Below are 27,167 nucleotides of genomic sequence, written 5' to 3'. Positions count from 1 at the left end.
TGTCCTATGGACAGACTCTCCCACCTCAGCTGTAGATCTCTGCAGTTCATCCAGAGTGATCATTGGCCTCTTGGTTGCATCTCTGATCAGTTTTCTCCTTGTTTGAGAAGAAAGTTTGGAAGGACGGCCGGGTCTTGGTAGATTTGCAGTGGTCTGATGCTCCTTCCATTTCAATATGATGGCTTGCACAGTGCTCCTTGAGATGTTTAAAGCTTGGGAAATCTTTTTGTATCTAAATCCGGCTTTAGACTTCTCCACAACAGTATCTCGGACCTGCCTGGTGTGTTCCTTGGTTTTCATAATGCTCTCTGCACTTTAAACAGAACCCTGAGACTATCACAAAGCAGGTGCATTTATACGGAGACTTGATTACACACCGGTGGATTATATTTATCATCATCGGTCATTTAGGACAACATTGGATCATTCAGAGATCCTCACTGAACTTCTGGAGTGAGTTTGCTGCACTGAAAGTAAAGGGGCCGAATAATATTGCACGCCCCACTTTTCAGTTTTTTATTTGTTAAAAAAGTTTAAATTATCCAATAAGTGTTGTTCCACTTCACGATTGTGTCCCACTTGTTGTTGATTCTTGACAAAAAAAATTAATTTCATATCTTTATTATTGAAGCCTGAAATGTGGCGAAAGGTTGCAAGATTCAAGGGGGCCGAATACTTTTGCAAGGCACTGTATGCTTCTCCAGACCACAATACACTTAAGACACTAATTAGCATTATCGCTAACTAGTTTAAAGGGATCCTCGGACTTAGACTTGTAGGCTCTAATAAGCTACAATTGTTGTCTTTTCCCAAAATATGTTATTAGAAACACATATATTTTACATTACTCAAAAACAAGGACCCAAACAATTCAAATCGATTATCAAATTAGTTGGTAACTAATTTATTAAGCCATTTTTATCGATTAGACGGTGTAAACAGTATTGAAAAAAATAATAAATGAAATCTAAGTACAACAAAGAACAATTGACTAACTTGCAAGGGAATTTCCGCTAGCTTAAATGCTATTTTTTTTTTCAACAATGCTCCTAACAAATCGTTCAAACACATATTGCCACAAAAAAAGCGCTAAATATGCCACTAAACTATATGATGAATGCATAAGCAATCATATTAGACAAATTAAGACACAAAGAGATGACACATTAAACGAAAAATTACAAGCTCATGTTGACCTTAACAGGGAAGCAGTTGGATTCAGCCGTTAGACGAATTATGTCATATTCACTATTCCAACTAGAGGGAAGTGTACCCAACCAAATAAATAAAACTAAATACAAACACTTTCAAAACAAAACATGACAACACCACTGTAATTAAATGAATCCTCGTAGCAGCAAAATTTGATTTCAAGCTTTTTTCTAGTCAAATTACTGGAGTTAATCGATTAATCGTGACAGATGTTCGTCCCTTATCTAACATTGGAACATTCTTATTTTTATAACTGCTTTTAGAGGTAAGCGTTGCCAGTAGTTTTGGGGAAAAAAAAACAAAAAAACCCCAGAATGATTATCTCTTGTGTTTCTTTAAAGCCCTGAACTGATTTGAGCTCAGAGTATGATTGTGTAACATCTGACTAGTAATCAAATGTGCATGGCGGGTCAGAAAGGATTAATTGTTACTGGGCAGCTTTTCCATCTTGAGTGGGAAAATCTGTTTTCTCCTGTTGTTGGTAGATTAGTGAATTTGTAAATAGATTGCCATCATGCCTTGAATATTGTTTCTCAGTGAGTAAGGGCCTATCCAAGGTGTTCCAGATACTGGCCTGAGCATGCTGGTGAAATGGATCCTAACTCAGGCATCCGCATCCTCTTTTGAAGGTTACCAGGATGAAGATTTCACTAATATTCTGTGTGCTTTGGTGACGGAGTAAATTTCGCCAGTGGTCTGGTTGGGACCATAATCAAGTGTCAAGTAGCCAACAGTAAAATAGCAATCAATGTGTCTGGGTACAAAATGATACACAATCACCCTACAATAGACCAGAACCAGCTTCAGCTAGCTGTTTATTGTCATCAAGTCGAAAGTCACTCTCTTATTTTTACTCAACTGCTTATATACTGTATGTTCACTGAAGTTAAACTGCCATCTACTTCTCACCAGTCCAGGGCTCCAGACTAACATATTTTACCAGGAGCACAGTAGCCTTTAACTTAAAATTTGTTTTAGTTAAAATTTGCCTTATGTACTTGTCACAGTAAATTGAGCAGATTTACCTCGATAATGATAAATGACGATAAATTCGCCCAAGTGGACTTATATAATTTGAAAATCTGAATGAATGAATGAATGAATGAATGAATCAATCAATCAATCAATCAAACATAAATTAACCATTTCTCATTTCTTTACCAACTTTCAATTTAACATATTTAACAATTGTGCATTCAGTGTAAACGTTAACTATAGAAAAATCTCTTGCAAACAATAAACATTCAAGTGTAAATATTTAAATAGGCTTGTCTGACTAATAAGGGTGTAACGGTACATGTAGTAGTATTGCACCATTTCGGTACGTGGTGCTTGGTTCGGAACGGACCGTACCGAACGAGTTTCTGACGTAATGTAACCCTTACTTTTCGAGGCTGTGAGTTGATCGGGTTACAGTTTCTCCGTGTAGATTATATTTAATCCGTCTTCTCTACTATAATGGGGATCAACACGGTTGGACAGTATAACCCAGAAACATCAACGGCGCGTCAACTTGGCTGCCGCGAGAATGCAGTGAAGCGCGGACGTTAGAGTCAATCAGCCAATGCACACTAGTCGCAGTGCGGCCGCGTGTTAGATGCGTCCCAGAAGCGACTCAACGCGACGCACGCAAGAAGAACGGCAGAGTTTATTATTTGACGCGAGACGCGGCCCTCCTGCGTCAATACTACTACCGGTAGCTAAGATCGGGCTGGAAGTCACTCGTGTAAAAATACGGTGGATCCAGTCGATTTTCAAACTAATATGCAATCGTAACCTACTTTTTGACTCCATCAGATCTCTTGAGTGGTAGATCGGGGCACAGTTGACTTGTCTTTGTTGATGTAGTGCTATCTTCTCTGCTATAATCATAACCAACACGGCCCCGTGTTCAATACAAAACCCTCCAACCACAACAAAACAAGTAGGAACTAATATTCACATAGGAACTAAAGTTATACAACATAAAATATACAATATAAATGAATACTACATCACATTGGTAAAATATAAACAATAATAGCCCATTTAAATAAAATAAATTGAAATGAGCTAAAACACCTGTAATTAAATAATAAGAATAATACACATATCATGCTTACACAATTAAATTTATTAATTTCTGTGTGGCACTTTAACATGAGAAAATCCACCAACAAAGCTTTTGAAAACCGTTCATAAGAAAAAAAATGTTTCATTGAGGCATTTCATTTGTAAAATACATGTTAAAATCTTTGTCATTGGGATTGCTTTTCTCTTTAGCACAGGACTTCTTTTTTCTCCTTTCTTTCAGAAAGAAAGCTGACCAATACGCGGGGTCTGAACGGCAAATTGTTGTTGGGTTATCTTTAAATACCCGCTACTTTTTGAGCAGAATTCTAGCTTTGTATAGGCTACTGTTGAAAGCACAAAAGTGTGTAATAAACAACTAGCACATTCATATTTTGCATTTTGTTTTCTCACTGTACCAAAAATGAACCGAACCGGGACCTCAAAATCGAGGTACGTACCGAACCGAGATTTTTGTGTACCATTACACCCCTAATGACTAACAATGTACAATATTGTAACTATTCCAATGGCAACTGTACAAAAATGTCATTGCAACATAAATGACTTACAGCAAGAGGGGATTGAACAGTGCACTTCAGTGGACCGAGTATCAGACAACATATTGTTAATGGCTGCTGTGACATGACGCATGTGTTTACTTCTAGTTCCTACTGCATGTTAAACTAGCATGTTAACCATTTCCAGTTTGATTTTTTTTCAAAGCATTTTCTAAAATGCACGCACACACACACACACCCCACACATTAAGCTTTAGTGCTCTAACTCTTATGTCAATGAAACATTTAACATTTTATGATGGCATACACATACAGAAAAATGGCTGTGGCCATTAACCCTTTAACACCTAAGCCTATTTTGGCCGAATTTGCATGCATTTGATGTTGCCTTTATATTTCAAAGAAAAAATTGTTCACAATGGCCAAGTTGGGTCCCTTTTTTAAGGACACCTTGAACTTCATGTCCAAACTGTTGTTTTCTTCACTGACCAATTATAATCCACATTTTGGACCCAAAAAGACAAAAAAATCCCAAAATATTTTTTCAAAATTTGTAATGTTGATGTCCCATTGACAACCAAACATGCTCGACCAAACGTTTTGAAGCCTGATAATATTTATTCTACTTGTTAGGATAAACATTCAATAGAAAAAAATAAGATTGAATAGTTTTATGTTTGACAATTCAACACAAACAGCAAGTATGGTCATAGGCGTTTTTGGCATTTACACATACTATGGTCAAAACGGGTTATATACAGTGCAAAATAGTGAGAGAAAAAAATATATATATATCATCTAACACAAAAAGGGCTTGTAGGATATCTCTTTGTGAAGTTAGGTATTATACCCATCACCTTATCTAAAGTATTTACGTACATGCAACCAAGCTTCTCGAACACTCATCTTTATAAGATTTTCTTGAAGAAAAATATATATAACATTGAAAAAAAGTATTGACAAGTAGTTCAGTTCAATTCAAATTTTTCTGGCATACGACCCAATAAAGTTTTTTTTTTTTTTTTTTTGCGAACTCAATAAAGCTTCTGCATGAACAGGTCACGGAGCTGCGTCACACACAACGTCACACAGCCTACTCCGTCCCGTTTGCGTGCTGCTGTCAGCCTGTCACTTCTACTAGTGACGGGATCTGTCGTTCACTTGAGTAAACGAATCCATTCCGGTTCGTTCAGTAAAAAGATTCGTTCAAACAAATCGTTCAACGAATCGTTCGCCCCCCTCATCTCCCTCCCCGCCCAAACGAATCATTCGGTTACTGAACGGGAAGTGACGTTGCCGAATGAATCACCAAAGACCGCTTCGCAGTATAACTGAACAGGAAGTGATATTGCTTGGTCCCTCCCTCTCTTGCACACAGGCACCGCTCGTCGTAGTTTCAGAAATGAGTGACAGGCGGTATCATTCTGCTTTCACAGACAGCCTCGTCTCCCTCCTGCTGCTGCAAAAGCGAGGGAGAACTTCCGCGTCGTCTGTCCTAGTTCTATGGGCTCAAAGTCATGGCTCGTGCTTGCATTTCGATTTAGGACACGGTTAAACTTTTCATTTTGTGAGGGGAGTAGGGGGCGGGGGCACACGGACTTTCTTTAGCAGGTTCTTGATCACATATACAATGCTGCTGCTACCAGCCAACGCAGCATGCTTGCTGTCACGAAAATAAAAATACATCGAAAGTTTAATTTCTAAATATGGAACGACCAACACATCATATTTACATCTCGCTCTGTTGTATTTTTGTTTTTTAGTATTAAGATGATCGTGTTGAATTTTTGCACTGGTATTAATAAATAAAATAACCCGGTCAGCTCCCCTGTCGTCCCCGCATCTCAGATCGTCAAATGCTGACGAGAAATAATTGTTTGCTCTTCACGATGTCGCCTTTCTACTCTCATTAGTCTGTTAAGAAAAATGTAGACATATTGCGACATCTCCCGTGTCCGCGTGCTTTGTTTTTGGGCGCTTGAGAAGCACATGATGGACGGATTGACATAATTTGTCAAACCAACCAACACCCGACACGCTGACACGAAAAAAAAATAAAACACTCGGGAAAAAATTGACATGTATATACAGTTTCATTGCAAATCAGTATTATGGTTATCATACTAAATATTTTTTTCTGTGCACATATGAGGTAAATATCGCTGCCATGAAGCCTCCATATAGTGACAGTTCTCTGCCCGCTTCACTGCCGTCACGCGACCGCAGCTCAGCTTTTGCTTGCCTCCTAGCTACCCGTGTTTTAAATTACTGTAAATTTGATAGTATGTCGTCATAGGCAGTCATGAGTTTGTTGAGAAAAGTACTACTCTAAACCATGCTCGCTAGATTTGTGTGGTGTTTTTGTCTGTTTGAGCAGCATTTGATAGGCTCCACGTTAACAAATATGTGACAAAGTCATTTCCTTTCATTTTCTGATTCGTTCACCGCATAGTCATTACTGGAAAATCAAGTTAGCAGCAAGCTTGGTCAGGAACCGGAGGACCGAGTCACTGAACGGGAAGTGACAAAACTCAGTCTTGCCCCCCTGCCTGCACGCTGGCCGCTTATTGGCCACACGTGGACGTGAGTGACAGACGCCCTGATTCTGTTTCCGCTCCCTCCCCTGCCCGCGATGAGGCTGGCGTCTGATTGGTCGTGTGCGATGTCAGAAGACGCTGCCGCTTGCTCAACGCCCTCCCACGCAGCGAACAAGCACCACCTTCATAGAACGAATCAGTGCAGATGGTGATTAGTTCGGTCTCGTTCACCAAAACAATTCGTTCAAAAAGAACGAATCGTTCGCGACCGATACAACACTAACTTCTACTCGTAGAAACGCCGACTCATCCCAGGAAAACAACGGCAAATACGGCTCATCTTCTTCTTTGAGTAAATGAAATAATGCATTAGCTTGCGCTAAATTTAGTTTTAGATTCATTCTGCACGTTTCAAAGTCGCTCGCTCAAACTGGCCGTTGTTTGCTTCAGCATGCCTCCTTTTCCTTAGTTGGCGCCTCGCTCGGAAATTTATTATTTTATTTTTCAACAAATGTCCACATTCGGTTCGTCCTTCTTGACATCACAACAACTGTTGGGATATGTAGTCTTTCGTGCTTCTTTCGGTTTTGAAAAAGGACAAGAAATGATGGAAATATGGAGATAGATACATGGTCCATGCAGCGTTTTAAAACATATTTATGAGTGCAATAAAACTATAAAACTCAAATGACAATATCTCCCGTTTTTCTTGGTCGATTGACTTCAAATAAAAACTGGTGTGGACATCAACTTCCGTACTTTCAAATGAGACCAACCAGCGGCACGTGGGTGACGTAATTACAGCGTGACGAAGCTTCTAAGACGACATGGGTAAACGCGTCGCTGCCGACACGTTCGGTGTTAAAGGGTTAAACAGTCATATTGTAGGCTACGCTCTTGGATTGTACTTTATGCTGAATGCTGAGCTGATCCGTTGTAAATTGTACCATCATAAAAATTATCAGAGAACTCATACACACACACACACACACAGAAACAAAATAATGCGAGATACGTGCAGTCCGTACGTAACGGGTGTACGCGGATCCGTTGTGTGCGGTGCATAGAAACCTCCCTCCCGATGCCTTCAAGAGGGTGCGCTGGCCTGCTCCCCTGCCGTGCTGGACACGCTGTGTGGCGTGTTGCCAGTCCTGACCTGGAAGAGGGGGCTGGGCGGCTCCATGCAGACGGTTTCGCGTGCCCAAAGCACTGCTTCCGCATCAACTCATTGAGTTAAGCCGCTGTCGGTGGTGATGGCGACTTCACGTCCCACGCACTTTCTGGGCCTGGGCAATCATTTCACCCGTGTATTTGTCCAAGAAACAGGATGTATCCAGCACCCCTCCCACTTGTTTATGAAGTGGACCGTCGAGCTGATGTCGGGCTCCATGGTTTGTCGTCCTTCTCGAATTAAAAATACAACCTACGTCGAGTTCTTTCTAGACACCAACACCACACTATGAGCGTCAACTAATGCTATACTCAAAATGCCTGTGGCCTGGTTCCGGTAGCCGTTTCAATATTATAGTACTCAATCACATTCACTTGTAGCTTTAGCATACTGGCTGATCGCAACATGCTTCTGTTTGTTTGATTTTCTGATAACCACGTGACTTACACACACACGTAAGCACACTGGCTGCTTTCTTAAAGGGGAATGAGCATAGCTTAACAACACATAGTCAAAGCGGGCTGAATTTTTTTCCCCCGTTTTATTAAAAAAAAATGAATTTACCGACATGGTCAAAATTACGTCGGTCATCGTGAACCATCTCGTTAAGGGAAAATTTTCGGTAAACCGCCAGGCTCTAAGATGCAAGCAGAAGATTCTGGGCCACACACTGTAAATTGACATGCAAAGTTTTCCTCTTAATTTTCACTGTTTAACTGATAAATATTTTTCTCATAAATACATAAAACTACAAACTAAGCCTGTCGCGATATTCAATAGGTCAATTTATCGCAGGGTAAATAAAAAAGAGGTCGGTAATTTTCCCAGCTGTGATTTGCGTGCGTGCTAACATTTGTGCGTGCGTGTTGCGTGTGCTGCGTGCATTCGGGACACGTGCGTGTTGATTGCATATGATACTCACAGACGTTTATTGGTAATCAACACACCGTAGAATTAAAATTCAGACATACAAAATAAGAAAACAGATCTGTATTAATAAACATTGGAAGCATTGTTTGACTGTCTTATGACACCGCTGTAAAATAAAGTCTTACCCAAATAAATCAACAAATAAGCCACACTGGACTATAAGCCGCAGAATTTAAAATGAGGGAGTCCGAAAATTACGGTAATTAAAATATGGTTCATACTTACACAAATTTGGCAAAATGTATATTGAATGAGTAAGTGTGCTGCTACCCTCTTGGCTAGGTCTCTCTTGAAAAGGAGCACTTTGATCTCTTTGAATAAGATTTTTAAAAGTGCACAAGAAATTCCAGCCAAAGAATTATTAATTTGAGAAAAATTCATTTAATTACAGTTTGCATTTGCTGTTGTAATTTATTACTGTTAAGAATAAACTTTTCCTCCCACTGTAGATTGTACAGTGAATATTTGCTATAAATGTACCAATAGTTCTTGTGCACGTTCCCCCAGCACTTTGACTTTTCACCACCGTTTGAGTACCGCATGATAGGTACCCCTTTGACAAACCTGAAATGACCATCTCAAAGCATCAAAGACCCTTTATATTCACTCCTCAAACCATATGTACGCCATGGCTGAAATGAAAATCATAAAGCAGTAATAAAAAAAGCTTAGGAGAGAGTAAAAATGTTATACTGAACATCATTTTCTTGATTTAACAGAGCTGCAAAAAGTAATAAACCCAATGACTGTTTCAGTTAATCAGTGCAGTCAAGTACTGTGTATTTATTCTATTCCGAGAACAGTACACTTCAGAGAAGTGCACACACACAATCACACCACAGATCATTTGTCATATCAAAACTAACATTTTTAGATTTGGCCAGCAAAAGGGGATGTGCATTATGATGCAATTTTGGTACTCTCTTGCTTTACTGGTATAGTAAGTACATTCCACGAATTAACTGGACACTTCTGTTTAACAATGTAAAACTCAGCATTCTTTTTTATAGTCAGGGATGTAATGTTAAATTTTAGGCGACTTTGATTTCATTTTGTCAGATTTCCCAACCGTGAGCTAATGCTGTATTAATTATGTTCAAAGTCGTAATCTATAAATCTTTACGATATGTGTCTGTCATGTCTATCATTGCAATAGAGATTAATGAGAGTTTAATTTTCCATCTGCCAGTTGTGCACGTTCACTATCTATTGAACTACAGCATCATGTGATAAAACTAGCTTGATTGTCTTCCTGGGTTTTTGAATGATGCCGTCTTCACGTGCTCAGGGAAAGACGATCCTTACCACTTTTTAATTGATAATTGCAAGTGCGTCCTGTTCATAAGTAAAAACACGGCATACACAAATTTGTTTTTTGTTTTTTTTTTGTGGGTGGACAAAAGTGTTTAAGACCTATTAATTCATCTATCATAACCAGGGGTCGCGTTAACCGGATATTTTCCGTCGTTGACCGGTTTTTTAAAACGGTGACGGAAAAAACTGAAGTCCGTCCGTCATTTTGACAGGTTGCAATTCACACCCCAGACCACAGGGTGGCGATTTAGCATATTCATTAGCTATTGTCTCTCTTAATGCATGACGTCGTTGGCTCTTCTGTCAGAATATTGTAGCGTCACCGGGGTCTGGCGGCGGCACCGTGACTGACACATCAACGCGAGGTTCTTATTGGTGCACCCGGTGTGCCAGCGCGTCATCCAATTGATGGACAAGATCGCCGCCTGTGTATAGACCCCAATCACATGACATCACAACTCCGCCCCCCTGACTGGAGCCGCCATATTGTGTTTCAGCTTGTCATGTTTACACATTACCGCTACGTACATGCCTCCTATTACGGCGTGTTTTTCTGCTCGTTAATATTAATAATCAAAATGGTGAAGGCGTGTGTGGCGGTTAGTTGCTGTAACAGAGAAGATAGACGGAGAGACTTGAAGTTCTACCGTATTCTGAGAGACCCGAAGATGAGAGCGAGATGGACTGCTGTAATTCGACAAGAAATCTGGGCACCAAACGATCACCACAGACTATGTAGTAGTCATTTTATATCTGGTAAGATGCATTTAATATATATTTAGAAGATTTTGGGCTGACAACCACAATTAAAATCATTGTGTGATGTTGGTGATTGGGGTCTATATCGTTGCCTCTTTTTCTTTGGGGGTGGAGTTGTTGGCGGTAAGCAGAGTAAAAAGGGAGAAAAATACCACGACTTCTGTGTCTAATTTTTCGCCGCCAAGCAAGCGTTACAATATTAATTAAAAATGAATGAAAACTAAATACTATTGAATATGTCATCATTATCATTTTAAAAATTTAAGTGACGGGTAAAAATAGACTATGACCGGATTTTTATGACCCTGTCAGTCAAAATGACAGACAACGAAAATGTCTAGCGCAACCTCTGATCATAACATTCCTCCAACCACATCCACCACTCATTACAGTGTCTTTGTTTGATACAGTAAACTGTCTTTAGCTAGCGGTCCTGGGCGCACCATTTGTAGTGCAGTAATGTCTTGAAAACCTTTTTTTTAGTTGATGATGTTTCAGCATTTGCGTAGTTTATCCATAGAGTGGTATGGGAATGCGGCTCCACTTACAACGTGCCGTCTCAAGTGGCAATACTCTGATCAGGCATGCCCAAATGAATTTTTGAATCGATTAACAAGAAAGGTGGAGCGACTCATTGCTGAGTCCTCTTGATAATTTTTATATTCTGCTTTGGAGAGGATTTTTTTTTCATATTTTTTGAGCGATGGAAGTTTTTGACAAACTGATAAACGGAATAGTTTAATTGTTGTTTTCAATTATTTTCTTTTTCAAAGTGCTTCATGTCACACTCCCCTGTCTTGCTTTTGCACATTGTAGTTCATTAAGATCCAAATCTGCAATTGGTAACTTCTAGCTACATTTCATCTGGTTTTAAAATTTTGATCAGGTCTGTATTTGAGATACAACAGAGATACCTAGCAGTCATTTGTCAAATTTGCTACAAATGAAACAAGAGCATCTTCAATGGAGTCCAGTCCACATATAATCTCTTTGGAGTTTGCAACAACTCATTTAAAAAATGTGAAATCCAATGTGACTGTTGACACCTGCCATGTGTAACTGGATTTTCTGCTTCTGAGATGCATAGCCTCAGAGTTCCTTGCTTCGTCAGAAGTCTTTGTTTATCACAGTGTAGGAAGGACCTTCTTAGAAATCAAAGCAAATAGGATCCTGCTGTGAAGATAAAAGACTGGGAATGTTGACTTTCTCTGATCTCACTTTGAAAACACAAATGAAAAGGCAAATATCAAAACCTAAACAGGCATGTCTGGGAGCTATGTGATCACGTCAGTGCAAAACCACTTGCTATCAAGACAGACTTTCAGTATTTGTAAAGTTTTCTCCCCTATCGTTGCTCTTTAGCCTTTCTCGGTGTGTTGAGCACACGGTTGGCAGCAGGGTGCTCTAAAGCTGGCATGCCTGGGTGCTATCTAAAGAGAGAACGCATGTTTGGGATATCGGCACGGCAAGACACTGCATGTCAATATTGCACTGGTGGGCCGCTGATGGAAACAAAAGTTCTTATGTAGTGGGGAAAAAAATCATATCTGCCAATGATTGGCCATAAGTGACCTGGCCTGCCAGCTGACAGCCCTAGTGATAGTATACAGTACAGAAAATGCAACTCAGGGCATTGAATCACAATAGCCTTTCCGAGCTGTTCTAGTGGTAAGTACGATCTTGCAAGTAGATTATGTATAGCACCAGCATGAGCATGTTCCTCCCACTGGGCGTGTCCTGATGTGCTGCCTCAGCACTCCTCTATAAGAGGCTTGCTGAGATGGGCGTAGAATTTATTTCTTACATCTTTTCAAGTCATTATTTTTCCATACTCATTGAATTTTACATTTTGGAATGGAGGTAAGGGTTATTTTACATTTGTCCGCCAGTGTTTTCCTAAGGACACACAAAACATAAATTTGATATTTTTAAAAATGGTATTCCTAGCTATGAATTGTAAATAGCCAATGTTTTTTGCTATTATTATCATATCCTTATCAGAGTTATGGTATATGCACGTTTTATGACATTCATAATTATCTTTCAGTCACTGCTGTATTGGTTCACATGCCTGACTGTGCAGGCAGCTTGGGTTGACTCAGTGGTTGCGAGCTTGAATGGTTGGCTATCTCTCCATTCTCTGTGATTGACTCTTGACCAGATTTCCAGGTTGTAGTCAGCCTTTTTCCAAAGAATGTATTCATTTTTACGATGGCCACATTATGTGATGCTACTATTTAAACAATAAGTTAGTTTAACATATTCATTCATTCATCTTCCATATCCTCACAAGGGTTGCGGCGAGGTACACCCTGACCCTGAAGTGCTTGCCATCCAGTTGCAGGATAATAATGAGAGATACATGAACGTTCATTATCAACCCTATGGACAATTTCGAGCAGTCTTACATATTGAGAGGTTAATTACATTGTACATCTCGAAATTATCTCTAAAAGGACATTTTAACCCTATGATTTTTTTCTCACAAATGTTAAAAAAATCTGATTTCATTCCTAAGATCATCAGGCAAATATTACCTGGCGGAGATTTTAAAATGTTCAAAGCATAGCAAAATATTGTTTGAAAATGGTTAAGAGAGGAATGTCAGTTAAACTATGAAAACAAGTTATCGCAAAGGTACCTTTAATGATTGACTGATGTAAATGTCTAGCCAGGCATCTTTTCATGCATTTTTTTCCTTACAAAATGAATTCCTCTACATACCAGTCATAATGATCTTCAGTATTTCTTTAAATACTTGATATGCTGCTCTTTTGTTTCACACATTTTTCACAGTAGGTAGCTACAACCTCAAGTTTAAAAGTAAAATTATAAAATAATTTTTCTTAAATGCACCTAATTTTGTCATATTTTCCTTCAAAGTGAATTAGACAATGTAAGAATATACAGTTATGTCTGCCATTTATATCATGTGTTTTCTTTTTAAAGGACGCCATGAGTAGCGTTGCCTTATAGAGCACCAGAACAGCCTTAAGACACCCTCAACGTTGTGGATGGATGGGATAAATACACAAGAAAGAAGCCATTCAATTTCACTCACCTGCTGGATTAAGATTTTATATATTTGACCATCTTCAGTTTTTCTACTACCTTAAGTTGTTACACAAGTACGTTCCTTAGTAATCTCCAAGTAGTTTCCACATTCATGCCTACATCTCAGCCTAAGACAATGCTTAGTGCTGATGCCTCCTTCAGCTCCAGGCAGGAGCTCCTTGACCTTCATGGCCTCTCTTTGACCAGAGGTCCCTCTCTGGACACACCCAGCCCTGTGGACTCTCATCTCACAGACTCAGGACCCAGAAGCGCTGAAACTCCCGTTCAACAATGCATTTTCACTGGAGCTTCCACCTTTCCAGAACAGATTCATGGGAAGCAAGCGACCCCTTGCACAGAGTCACAGATTAGATCAAATCAAACACCCACAGAGTCGGTTCAACTTTGTGGCTGGGGGGCTCTGACACCCAAAGCTATCCAAGTCTTCAACACTCCACGCTGGGTGTTGTTTTTTCTGTGTGTGGCCTCTTTCCTCCAAGGGATGATCATAAATGGCTTGATCAACACAGTGGTGACAACTATTGAGAGGCGCTTCGACCTGCGAAGCTACCAAGCGGGTCTCATCGCCAGCTCCTATGATATAGCAGCATGCGTTTGTTTAGCCTTTGTCAGCTACTTCGGCGGAACGGGCCACAAGCCTCACTGGCTTGGTTGGGGGGTGCTTCTCATGGCACTGGGTTCTCTGGTCTTCGCCCTGCCTCACTTCACCACGCCACCTTACCAGGTCAATCTTCCTGAACAAACTGAAATATGCTCTGCCAACCGGACCAGCTCGTGCCAGAACCAAGAAGTTGGGGGATTGTCCAACTATCGATTTGTATTCATGCTGGGACAATTTCTGCATGGTGTCGGTGCCACACCTCTTTACACCTTGGGAGTCACGTATCTGGACGAGAATGTTAAGTCAAGCTACGGGCCTGTTTACACCGGTGAGTCATTAGTAGGAATGTGCCAAAATATCAAAATGTTGATATATCGTGATACTTTGTATCCCAAAAGGTTATCTTTGTGCTCCTGCCAAGAATACATATATCGTTTTAAAATGGGTTCACTGTTTAAAACAAAAAGGAAGCAACAAGTTGATACCAAAATATTTCACTAGAATAGTGTCAGTTGCCTCAGTGGCTGCTGTCCATTTAGACTGGGACCGGACCAGAGAATCGGCAGCCAGGCTTTCCAATTTTCATTTACATTTGCATTTACAGGTCACTTTCTGTTCATTTTAGGGCATATACAGGGCACTTATTGTTTTGTAACCCAAAATAACAGGAAGTGACCCATAAATGCCCTTGAAACAAAAGGGAATTACCCGGAAATGTGCCAAAATCAACAGGAAGTGACTGAAAATCAACTGCAATGACCTGAAATGCCCCAAAATTAACTTATTGGCTGTCACTAACAGCCACAGACGTCTGATCCATTTAAAGTGAGTTCAAATAGATTGGATGTCTACTAGGGTTACAGTCATTTCAGTTCAAAGCTAAAGAATGAAAAGAGCTTGGTTTTCTGTTCCATTAGTTATATTGTAGAATATTGTAAAATGATTTCCTGGGCCATGTATCGATAATCGTTGAATCACAATATTGTGAAATTGTTATCATGATCCTTGTATCGGATATTGTATCGTGGGATACCCAGAGGTTCCCACTCCTCGGCATGAGTGAATGAGTTAGCCCACAATAAATTAACTGGACAACCCACTGGGTAGTATTTTGTAGATATTAAAGAGGCAGTAAGGTTACAGTATTTTCCAAACTTTAAACTGTTTCATATATAAGATCGGTCGAAATGGGAGCTCAGGTGTTATCTGGGTAATTTTTTTATTTGATTGCAATTGTGTTTCTAGTAGGGATGTCCCGATCACATTATTTTTACACACGAGTCCTAAGCCCCTTTCCCATACTCTGAAAACCGGGTATATCGCAGGACTTAACCGTGCAGCGGTTATGTGTGAAAACAATTCCCTGTGTCGACTGACACGGAGATTACGCAGACATTTCACGGGTCGCATCCTAGTATCATGTCCGAGACATTCCTGGGAAGCAGTGTGCATGAAAGCAGGCGTTAAATTCCTGGGTCACAGCACGATGACTGATGACATAAATATCATGGCGGGCCGATCGTCACTTCCTCCTTCTTCGCAGTAAGACGAAAAACGGTAAACAAACATTGCAATTATAAACATAGCAAGCTGGTAATACCTAAATTAAACTGAAAACAACAAAATTAAAGACCAAATGTGAAGTAATTTCATAACATGCCAAATAGGGTCACAATTAAAGTAATTAAACATTGTCCAACAAATAAAGCATGAAAAAATAATTTATATGTTGTATATTTGACAAAATAATCGCGTTTCCGAAATTCGAGCCTAAATGGGGACAAAGCCGGAAGTGATACGTCACACCGAGAACAGCGATGGCAGCGCTCCATATGGCCGCCATACAAAGCCCTTCAAACAATGATTCAAACAGCGATATAAGCGATAGATCGAGTGCAAGGGAGGAGTTTTTGAAGAGTAGGAGGAAGAAGAGGAGGTTGGAATTTTATGTTGGACCTAACATGTATTAGCCAGACGCTAATCAGGATGCAAACAATGTGCCTGGACTACCTGACATGGAATGGAGACAAGACCCATCGAGATTACAAGATTGGTAGGATATACTGTAGGCTGTTATTATTTTTGTGATTTGAAGATTCAGGCATTTGCACATAATTTTATGTTTTTGTCTATCTGATGACATTGTTTAAAAAAAAAAAAAAAAATCAGACTTCATGTTCATTTTGGCAGATCCGGCAGCTCTCGTGCATATAAAATAATAATATAAAAACGTTGGGGGGAAAGAAGGAGATGAGTCGTTGATGGCTTTCTTCACTTTATTGTGGCAACAATAAAAAAACAAAATAATAGCGGACTGCCGCCACATTCGACCGCAAAGTTTTGCTTCTCGCTCATCTCCCCCTCGCCTCCTACTTCTCACAGCTCTCCAGTCCCAGCGCCTCTTAAACGGATCGTGCATAGTGTCTTGTTATGAGCTTTTTGTTGACAAAGGTATCGAACACACGACGTGCTGACAACTTTGTTTCTTTATTAACACATGGTGCTAACAGTACGAACACAGCTTGGGGCTCTCGGCAGGCTGTGCGGAGCAATAGATAGAGCCTGTGCCTCTGTGTCTCACTCACGCGTCACGTGACCAAAACAAGAGTAACGTTGCGTGCACTTCAGGGTACCACGAAAAACATTATATCAGAATATTACACGCAGTTACGACATTACAGTATAAAATAAAATAATAATGGTGCACTGAGAAGCTGGACCAACAAATCACACTCCTGATATTTAAAAAAAAAAAAAACAAAAAAAAAAACTTGAAATTTGCGGCATCTTGGGAGCAAGCAGCCAGGATCAAACGGTATTTCAACATGCCAAAAAGACTGTTGCATTTACTGTCTTTTTCAAAAAGAAGGAAGATGGTTCAAAACGAGTCAGAAAAGCACATAGAAAAGAAAGAAAAAAAGGAAAGTCCCACAGCATGGCAAGTGGGCATTTGCGTTTTGTTTTCAGCACCATTTTCTGCATAATGTTATGTCCGTAATTGTGTTCGGGCCCTTGAAGGGGCCATCGGACAGCAGAGTGGTGACGTAGCGGGAAGTGAGGAGAAGAGTGCGGCGTGAGAGCGAAGTTGGCGGTCGCATGTTGCAGCAGTCCGCTGTAATTTTTGTTATTTGTTATTTAACTGTTACCACAATAAAGTGAAGCAAGCCATCATTCACTTCTCTGCTTTCTATTTCCCTATTCGGGCTATTACAATATGTTCTGGGACCTGTCCGCGTGCCGTCATCCCTGCGCTGTCATATGTACTTTGCGTTCCGGCACCTTATGATTTACAAATTAAGCACTGTTCCACAACAGTTGGCAGCTCTGCTTTGACAAAGTCATCAGTCATCTATCCAAAAATCACACTTACTTTTTTGCAAATCCTTGATCATAAGCAGACCGGTTGAGGAAGCAGGCATCTTCAAAGTCCTTGTAGCAGAGAACACGACTCGATGATGGCGTGAAATTCATTCGCTTAGTGTGAACAAAAGATGTCCATTTACGTGCCCTGCTATCCTTCAGCCACTCATACAACTTTTCTTTAGATTGAGAACAATACAGTACATCGCCACACACCGCCGTGGCATCTTACCGAGAAGCAATGCAACAATACTGTGTGTATGGCGGACTTCCCTCGCAGTTCTCGGTGTGACGTCAATTCCGAAGATTGTCGAAGAAAAGCATTTTCGTTGTCAAGGGCGTTGCTATGGGTTAAACAAAGAATCTGGAAGGGTTGCGTTAAAAAAGATAACGATAAATATGCTTATAATTGTTTAGCCATTGATATTATTCAAAAACATGGTTGGCCAACCTTACTTCACATTTGGCCGTTAAAATGTCAATTATTACGTTCGAGTCGGGCCGGGCCGGGGTTCTCTCTCGCTAACTTTTTATAATAAATATATATTTATATATACCGTAATTTTCAGACTATAAGCTGCTACTTTTTTCCCTCATTTTATGCGGTTATACCCTGCGGTTTATAGTCCAGTGCGGCTTATTTGTTGATTTATTTGGGTTAATAGGTAACACTTTATTTGACGGCGGCGTCATAAGACTGCCATAAGACAGTCATAATTATGAGATGACACTATCATGGGCATTAATGAATGCTTATGACATATTTCATTTAGTATCATGCAGCAAATTATGTCACTAAGACCATTTATTTCCAGCTCGGATCTTTTGCATCCATTCATAAGTGATATAATTTTGCCGGCTGGCACAAAATGACACCTGTCATAAGTATGATGATGGTCTTATGACAGTCTTATGGCACCAATGTCAAATACAGTGCTACTATATACCATAACTAGCAATTAATGAAACAACTGGAGCAGTAACTGAAGAAATAATTATCAAAGAACATGAATTTTGATTGTTATTTACATCTGTAGCGCTGCAATGCATGATAGGAGGCATGCTGGATGACAACAGTATTGACAGCAGGTGGCAGCAAAGGTTGACGGTCTCCCCCAAGAGAACAGTGATGACCAAATGAAGCGAGAACAATGAAGGCCAAATGAAGCTTCTTGAAGCAATGAAGCTTTGCAGCCAATTGTTTCACGGTGGTTCATTTGGTCTAATGACAGCCTTATGATGCTACTGTCAAATTAAGTGTTACCGGTTTATATCTTTATGTGTAACTATCTCATACTACAGTGAGGACAGCTGTGGCTTATAGTCCAGTGCGGCATATCTATGAACAAATGCAGTTTTTGTGTCAAACTTGGTGGGTGGCGGCTTATAGTCAGGTGCGCCTTATAGTCCAGAAATTACGGTATACAGTGCCTTGCAAAAGTATTCGGCCCCCTTGAACCATGCAACCTTTCGCCACATTTCAGGCTTCAAACATAAAGATATAAAATTTTAATTTTTTGTCAAGAATCAACAACAAGTGGGACACAATCGTGAAGTGGAACAAAATTTATTGGATAATTTAAACTTTTTTAACAAATAAAAAACTGAAAAGTGGGGCGTGCAATATTATTCGGCCCCCTTGCGTTAATACTTTGTAGCACCACCTTTTGCTCCAATTACAGCTGCAAGTCGCTTGGGGTATGTTTCTATCAGTTTTGCACATCGAGAGACTGACATTCTTGCCAATTCTTCCCTGCAAAACAGCTCGAGCTCAGTGAGGTTGGATGGAGAGTGTTTGTGAACAGCAGTCTTCAGCTCTTTCCACAGATTCTCGATTGGATTCAGGTCTGGACTTTGACTTGGCCATTCTAACACCTGGATATGTTTATTTTTTACCCATTCCATTGTAGATTTGGCTTTATGTTTCGGATCATTGTCCTGTTGGAAGATAAATCTCCGTCCAGTCTCAGGTCTTGTGCAGATACCAACAGGTTTTCTTCCAGAATGTTCCTGTATTTGGCTGCATCCATCTTCCCGTCAATTTTAACCATCTTCCCTGTCCCTGCTGAAGAAAAGCAGGCCCAAACCATGATGCTGCCACCACCATGTTTGACAGTGGGGATGGCATTGTGGCCAAAAAGTTCAATTTTGGTTTCATCTGACCAGAGCATCTTCTTCCACATGTTTGGTGTGTCTCCCAGGTGGCTTGTGGCAAACTTTAAACGAGACTTTTTATGGATATCTTTGAGAAATGGCTTTCTTCTTGCCACTCTTCCATAAAGGCCAGATTTGTGCAGTGTACGACTGATTGTTGTCCTATGGACAGACTCTCCCACCTCAGCTGTAGATCTCTGCAGTTCATCCAGAGTGATCATGGGCCTCTTGGCTGCATCTCTGTTCAGTTTTCTCCTTGTTTGAGAAGAAAGTTTGGAAGGACGGCCGGGTCTTGGTAGATTTGCAGTGGTCTGATGCTCCTTCCATTTCAATATGATGGCTTGCACAGTGCTCCTTGAGATGTTTAAAGCTTGGGAAATCTTTTTGTATCCAAATCCGGCTTTAAACTTCTCCACAACAGTATCTCGGACCTGCCTGGTGTGTTCCTTGGTTTTCATAATGCTCTCTGCACTTTAAACAGAACCCTGAGACTATCACAGAGCAGGTGCATTTATACGGAGACTTGATTACACACAGGTGGATTCTATTTATCATCATCGGTCATTTAGGACAACATTGGATCATTCAGAGATCCTCACTGAACTTCTGGAGTGAGTTTGCTGCACTGAAAGTAAAGGGGCCGAATAATATTGCACGCCCCACTTTTGAGTTTTTTATTTGTTAAAAAAGTTTAAATTATCCAATAAATGTTGTTCCACTTCACGATTGTGTCCCACTTGTTGTTGATTCTTGACAAAAAAATTAAATTTCATATCTTTATGTTTGAAGCCTGAAATGTGGCGAAAGGTTGCGAGATTCAAGGGGGCCGAATACTTTTGCAAGGCACTGTATATATACTAAAACGATGTATGGATGTTAAACTAAGGAATACTTGTTATAAAATAAATAATTTGGATAAAAAAGAGAAGGCGCTGTACTGTATGGTCATTGCAGAGCCAGAGCATGCCATGCGCCCTCTTTTTAATCTTCCCCTCTGCGAGCCCGCAAAACCGCATCTGTTTATTTATATTTAACAAACTTTTCCAGGGTTATTTCATTCTGTTTATTTAATTTATTTCCTGACCCGTTTTTGAACAAAGAACCCCAATAACAAAGGAAAATTGAACTTTTATCTTAAATAGGAAATGCTTGTTAATAAAAAGGAACGAGAAAGTACCGAAAGTATCACACATGCTTTGACTTTCTGCCCCCAGGAATCTTTTATACTGCAGCCATTGTGGGTCCAGCAGCAGGTTATCTGCTCGGGGGTTACTTCCTCAACATTTACACTGACATCAACCTCAAGTAAGTCTTCATTTGTGTGTGTATTTGGAGTCAGATTTCATGGGGGAACTCAACTAGGATGACAAACTCCATAAGATCAAAAAAAGTGGCCATATTTTGAAAAAAATAATCCATCAGACTCACGTGTACTTTCATCAACAATAAAGCAGGCATGAAAATCTCTCACCTTTCAACAAAATTCGCCATTTTGAAGTAAAAAAGGGTGACCTATGTGAATTGTGTAGATCCGAAGAGAACATTTTTAAGGGGGGGTGGGGGGTTTCGGGAGATTTTTTTTTTTATGTCGCTTGGTATGCAAGCAGGGAAAGCGGCACAAAGCCAAAAAAGCGCACCAGAGTGGCCAAAACATATTTCAATAAAACACCTATTTCAATAAAACAAAGGAGGGTACACTGTTGTGTCCTGTCTCTTCAATGCCAAGCTTGGCTGCTTGTCAGCCGTGATTGAATTCCTAAAGCGCCGTCACCCAGTTGTAATGTTGGAAGACGACAGAAGACAATTACAAGATGGTTATTAAAAAAAAAAAAAAAAAAAAAAACGCTAGTAAGTACTACGAAATCTGAATGTCAAAAATTGTTATTCGATATTTTCTGCGTCCTATATGGTACACTGGGGGCAGGATTCAATAAGCTTCGGCTTCTCTCGTCTGGCCTTTTCGGGTTGAATTAATTGTAAACACATATAAATACTTTGGATTTGTCATGCCTGAAGGGAAAATAAATAAAAATGAAGATTAAAAAAAATAATTAAAAAAAGATTGTAAGTCCATCTAACTAACTAACGACATGTTTTATTGAAGTTGCTAAGCCTGTCGCGATATGCAATGAGTCAATTTATCGCACAGTAAATAAAAATGAGGGCGGTAATTTTCACGGCTGCGTTTTATCGCTGCGCACGCACGTGCATACATTTATGCGTGCGTGCTGATAGCATATTAGACAACAGTTCATCACAAGCACTTTATTAGGCTTGTTTTCAACACCCGTGTATGTACACATCTAATTTTTGGATATTATTTTTTTCTTGGCAGGGGCGCCGTATAGGGGTAAAGTGATACTGATTCTAAGGGCCCGTGCCTTGATGGGGGCCAACAATGAAAATTAGAACATTAGGTAATCGTTTGCAAATTTAAATATTAATCATTATAATTTTAACATGAATAAAACTAAGGGTTTCGTTTTCTTGTTTTGTTTTTGGCAAAACGTAAACAACCAGAGAGCATATGTATTGCCAGCCACCCCCACCCCCCCACCCCGCATTCCCCCACACCACCATATTTTCATTAAATGGTTTGGTCCGCCCGGGAGAAGCGGTGCGCACTTACCCCAGTCAATGACTCGAAGCCCGCAGAGCGCGGTAGTGCAGAAATGTTTTCAAAACAAAAATCAGGTTTTCAAAAGAGGAAAGAAAAGAAAGCAAAACAGGAGATGGGTAGAAAAGGCCAACAGGATGTGACAAAGTACTTCACAAAGCAAGGTTGGTGTCTTGTGTCAGTGTAGTGCTGAAAATTAACCTGTTATCTTAGCTCCGAAGTGAGGTCCCAGCTTACTCCGTAAGAAATACGGGGTTTTCCAGGCCTCAATGAGCGACATGCACCTATTCAAAAACATGAATTCCAAATAATGATGACATTTTTTGGTATCCTACAGATGTTGAAAGTTGGTGTGGAAATTTTCTTTTTTAAAATCGGCTTGAATCCAGTTTGTCAAGAATTTATTCAATTTAGTTTGTCATTAAGTGAATTTAGTTTGGTAACAAGGGACCTCACTTCAGAGCTGTAGCCTATAGTGGAGATTGCGAGTTTCCAGATGAGGCTAAGCCTACTCTATAATGAAATACTGTAATTGTTTGCTTGCTAGTGTTTGCTTCACTTTTAGCTTACATTTAATCAGTACAGCAGGCAAATCCTTAGCAATCTCTTCATACTAAAACATTGTATACTGTAATGTACAGTATACTGTAGTATAGTTAAGTTCAAACAAAACATTTATTCCAGTGCTTCTCAATTATTTTCTGCTACGCCCCCCCAAGCAAGACGTAAATGTTTCGCGCCCCCCCAAACTCTCTGCCGCCACTGTAAATAGTATTATTTGTCTATAAAATTACTATTATAAATACGCATCTGCCTAATATTGTGTCCTTTTTTTCTAATAAAGAAAAAAAGTAACATCGATCAACTTATAATAAAGTATAACTTTATTAACATTGTTTTGTTTGTAACAGAGAAGACTTGACGTGCATCAATTTGCCTGAATTAAAAAAAAAAAAAAAGTCACATTCAAACTGTAAAAATACACTCAAGGTACATTTTTTACCATTTGATACAGAAAAATAAAATGTAATAAAATCAGTAAATAATAACAAATTCAAATTGATTAGAAACATTCACTCATGAGGACAATATGCCAAAAAGTTTGACCGAAAAAACAAAAATGAATAAAGGAAAAAAAAGAGTGTCCTTGGACAGAAGGACAGTTTTTATTTTTGCTGCTCACACTCAGTATTACCTCCTTTGCAATGGTGTGGAGTCATTTTGCAATGACCATGCTAACAATGCTCACTGGTTTACTGATATAACACTGACAAAGCAGGACGATTGTTGGCAATATTCGGCACGTTTTCGCTGGAAAACAATCAAGCGGCTTATCAATGAGATTGGGGTCGAATGTCTTTAAGTGGCGTCTTAATTGATTTGGCTTCTGGCGGTCCGCTATAATTATTTTTAGACACAGTAAACAGTCTTTCCTCATCACCCACAGTATTAAAAGTCAAAGCTAAAAGGCAAATGGCACAAACAAAGCGCATTCTCGGCGGCCGAGGTAGAACCGTAGGTGAGGGCGGTCGTCGTTACGATCCCAAGCCGAAAATGGCACTTATCGGGCGGCGGCGTGAGAACCGGACAAGACAGTGGGTCGCTGCGTGAGTGAGTCCGGTCGGAAAACGGCTTTCGAAAACGGCGGCGGCGCACTGCTCTTCATATTTGTTTTCTGTGTGATGAGTGCTCTTCCTTAGTTCAAAAATACTGCACGCACTCTGAAAATGAGAGCGCCACTGCCACCCACTGATTGGATGCGCAAGTACACTTTATTCCAGTACGGCAGAAAAAAAAAAAAAAGCATGTTCCCCAAGGTCACACGCGCCCCCCCTGGCATCGCTCTGCACCCCCCCAGGGGGGCGCGCCCCACTATTTGAGAAGTACTGATTTATTCTAAGTCATTCATTATGGTATTTGCTTTGAGAATATTTCTATAAAAAATATATTTAGATTGTAAAAGATGGCCTTCAGTACATTTCTTATGGATGTTATCAGTCCATTCATTATTGCTCTATACACTGTATGTTTACATAAATATATTTTCATCTCAAACTAATGCAGAAAATGCACAAATTAGTGGGTAAAGATTCACCAGAATGCAGGAAATTACATAGTTGATACTCTAAATGTGTGTGTGGGTGTGTGTGTCCCGGCACTGGTGGTGGGGCCCAAAGTGATTTTTTTTCATGGGGCCCAAAATCCCTGGCTGCGCCCCTGCTTCTTGGAGATGTGTGTGGCAGCCCGGCAGATTTTTTTTTAACATGGAGGTTTGACAGTTGCCGTCATATTTTCGGGATCAAAGCACCGTTCCGCCTACGAATATTAAACTGCAACGGTGTTCCGGCCCACTTTCACCCCTGAAGCGCAGCCACAAAGCTGCTGATAACCATCAGACTACTTTTCAAAGGCAGTTTCATAGACAAAAATGAATCTGCAGTGCACACACTTCCCTTTGATGCTGACAACATTACGCAGTTGCATTTTTTCTTGTGTCCAAGATCATTTTTGAACAAACCAGGCTTGTTCAGTGAGGAGGTAAACAAGGCAAGACATCATATTTGTCGGTAAATGAGAGAAATGACTTTATACCGTATTCAGAAACTCATTGACAGTCTGGTGGTTAGGAAGTGTAACTGACATTTCTCAAGTTCAGGGATTTTTTTTAAAGTTAAAAAAATATTAAAAACCTTTGTAATTGTCAAAGGAATTTTTACTGTAATTTGTGTATTTATGTTTGGTGACAGGACAAGAATGACTCCAGAGAACCCTTTGTGGGTTGGTGCTTGGTGGATTGGCTTCCTTGTCGGAGGAGCAGCAGCATTGTTGGTGGCCTTTCCCATCCTGGGCTACCCAAGGCAGCTGCCAGGTACTCATAATGCATAGATCTATAGTGTAGATGCACGCGGATGGTCACCGGTGGAGATAAATAATGCCATTAGGGCTTTAAACACATTTCAGTAAGATATGAACTCCTCCATTCCACTACTTTGTCAATCCATCGGCTGTCACAGATGTGCTGAATGAATTGAGTAATTGCTAAATGCTAAAAATAAATAAATAAATAAAACACACCTCTGTATAAAGCTCAGTATCGATAAAATTATAAAAATGATCACTTACCCTCTAAAACTATCTCCGATTGATATATGTTGTCCATAAGGACAACATACTGTGATATAGAAACGGAATCATTGCACCCTAGGTTTTAAATTACAACCCCAGTTTTAATGAAGTTGGGACGTGTTAAACATGGGGGGGGGGGGGGGGGGGGGGGGTATTGAGAAACAAAACAATTGTTTGCAAATCATTTTCAACCAATATTGAATTGAATACGCAACAGAGACAAAATACTGAATGTTTAATTGATAAACTTAAACATTTAGCAAATAATCATTAACCTAGAATTTTATGGCTGAAACAAAATCCGAAAGTGCTCGGTCACATGGCAAAAAAGGCTTACATACATTGGTACCTCGACATACGATTGCTTCGACACACGATCTTTTCGACATCTGATGTAAAATTTGACTCGCCATTTACTGTATAAGTTAAAGTGACAATTCTTATTGTGGTAACACGCCAAAGAAATCACCAGCTATGTCAGGTTTTTTAATAATTTATTCCATCAACTCGCCTAGTGTCCGCTTCTGTTGACGCCAGGTTTGAAACCGAAAGTAAAATAGCGCTCTCTTGCCCTCCGTCACGTTAGCCCCGTGGTGCGTTCAGGTACAGTAAAAAAAGTCCGCCACATTAGAACCCGATTCGTTACATTATTACTGATATGATTATATTATTGTTATTCTGATTTTTATTCATTATTTATTTGTTTTGCTCTTTGTAATTGTAATAGTAACAGCAGTATTTATTAAGGATGTAGTGTAGGTTTTTGGGCTGTGGAACAAATTAGTGGAATTATAATGTATTCTTATGGGAAAATCCTGCTCGACATACGACCATTTTGACTTACAATCAAGTTCATGGAACGAATTAACTTCGTATGTAGAGGTACCACTGTATTTGAGAAATGCTCTTCAAACACCTGTTCCTAACAACCCACCGGTAAACATGATTGTCTATAAAAGTTGCTCAGTCATTCACAAGCAAAGATGGGACAAGGTTCACCTCTTTGTGAATAAGTGTGTAAGAAAATAGTTGAACTCTTCAAGGGCAGATGAAGAGTTTGCCAGATTTTGGTGTAATTTGACAAATTTAAACTTTGGACGAGTTAATTGAAACGACTACGTCATTTCTAACGCGTAACTGGGAGAAGAATTTGCTAGGCCTGAAAGATATTGGAAAAAAACTTTTGTTGCGATTATTTGGGGGTTTGCGATATATTGCGATATTAAAAAAAAGATATATACTGTACATATATATATATATGTATATATATATATATATATATTTTTTTAGAGACATTTTCACTAGATGACTTGAAAAGCTGTTTGGAAAGACTTTGGATGATTCACCGTGACCACAGTGTTCAGTGATCCCTTGTTTTTCGCAGTTAATGGGGACCAGAACCCGCCCCGATAAGTGAAAAACCCCAAAGTAGCCCAGTCGTGGTGTGTGTTCAATGTATTTATTCAGATTTAGCATTGAAAAGAGATACATATAAGACAGGTTTTTTTTTTACTTTTTTTTTTCCCAAAGTATGATTTATAAAAATGTATATATATATTTTAATAAATGATTTTTAAGCACTTCAAATTTAATAATTATGATCAGTTTTAAACATAACTGTCCCACTGAATCATTTTTAAACAAGAATAAAGCACTGTAGAAGAAAAATGCTTGGCTTTATTAAATTCTTCTGTTTACCTACCTTGACTGTGACTCCTAGAGTGACATGTAGAAATTACAA

At 39.7% G+C, this 27,167-nt stretch overlaps 1 protein-coding gene across 2 annotated transcripts in view; it reads left to right on the top strand.

The window, feature by feature from the left end:
* The first annotated feature begins 12,256 nt into the window (after positions 1-12,256).
* LOC130904773 (solute carrier organic anion transporter family member 4A1-like) overlaps positions 12,257-27,167 on the top strand; it is a 29,517-nt gene continuing 14,606 nt past the window's right edge. For both annotated transcript variants that reach the window (XM_057817792.1, XM_057817784.1), the window contains exons 1-4: positions 12,257-12,353; positions 13,443-14,497; positions 20,898-20,988; positions 25,048-25,169. In XM_057817792.1, coding sequence (XP_057673775.1) covers positions 13,660-14,497; positions 20,898-20,988; positions 25,048-25,169 — 1,051 coding nt within the window. In that variant the 5' untranslated portion in view covers positions 12,257-12,353; positions 13,443-13,659. The remainder of the gene's footprint in view (positions 12,354-13,442; positions 14,498-20,897; positions 20,989-25,047; positions 25,170-27,167) is intronic.

Source organism: Corythoichthys intestinalis, chromosome 2 (genome assembly GCF_030265065.1).
Source record: "Corythoichthys intestinalis isolate RoL2023-P3 chromosome 2, ASM3026506v1, whole genome shotgun sequence".
In the NCBI taxonomy this organism is placed as follows: domain Eukaryota; kingdom Metazoa; phylum Chordata; class Actinopteri; order Syngnathiformes; family Syngnathidae; genus Corythoichthys; species Corythoichthys intestinalis.
Note: the sequence above shows the minus strand (reverse complement) of the source record. Positions and strands in the feature narration are given on the sequence as shown.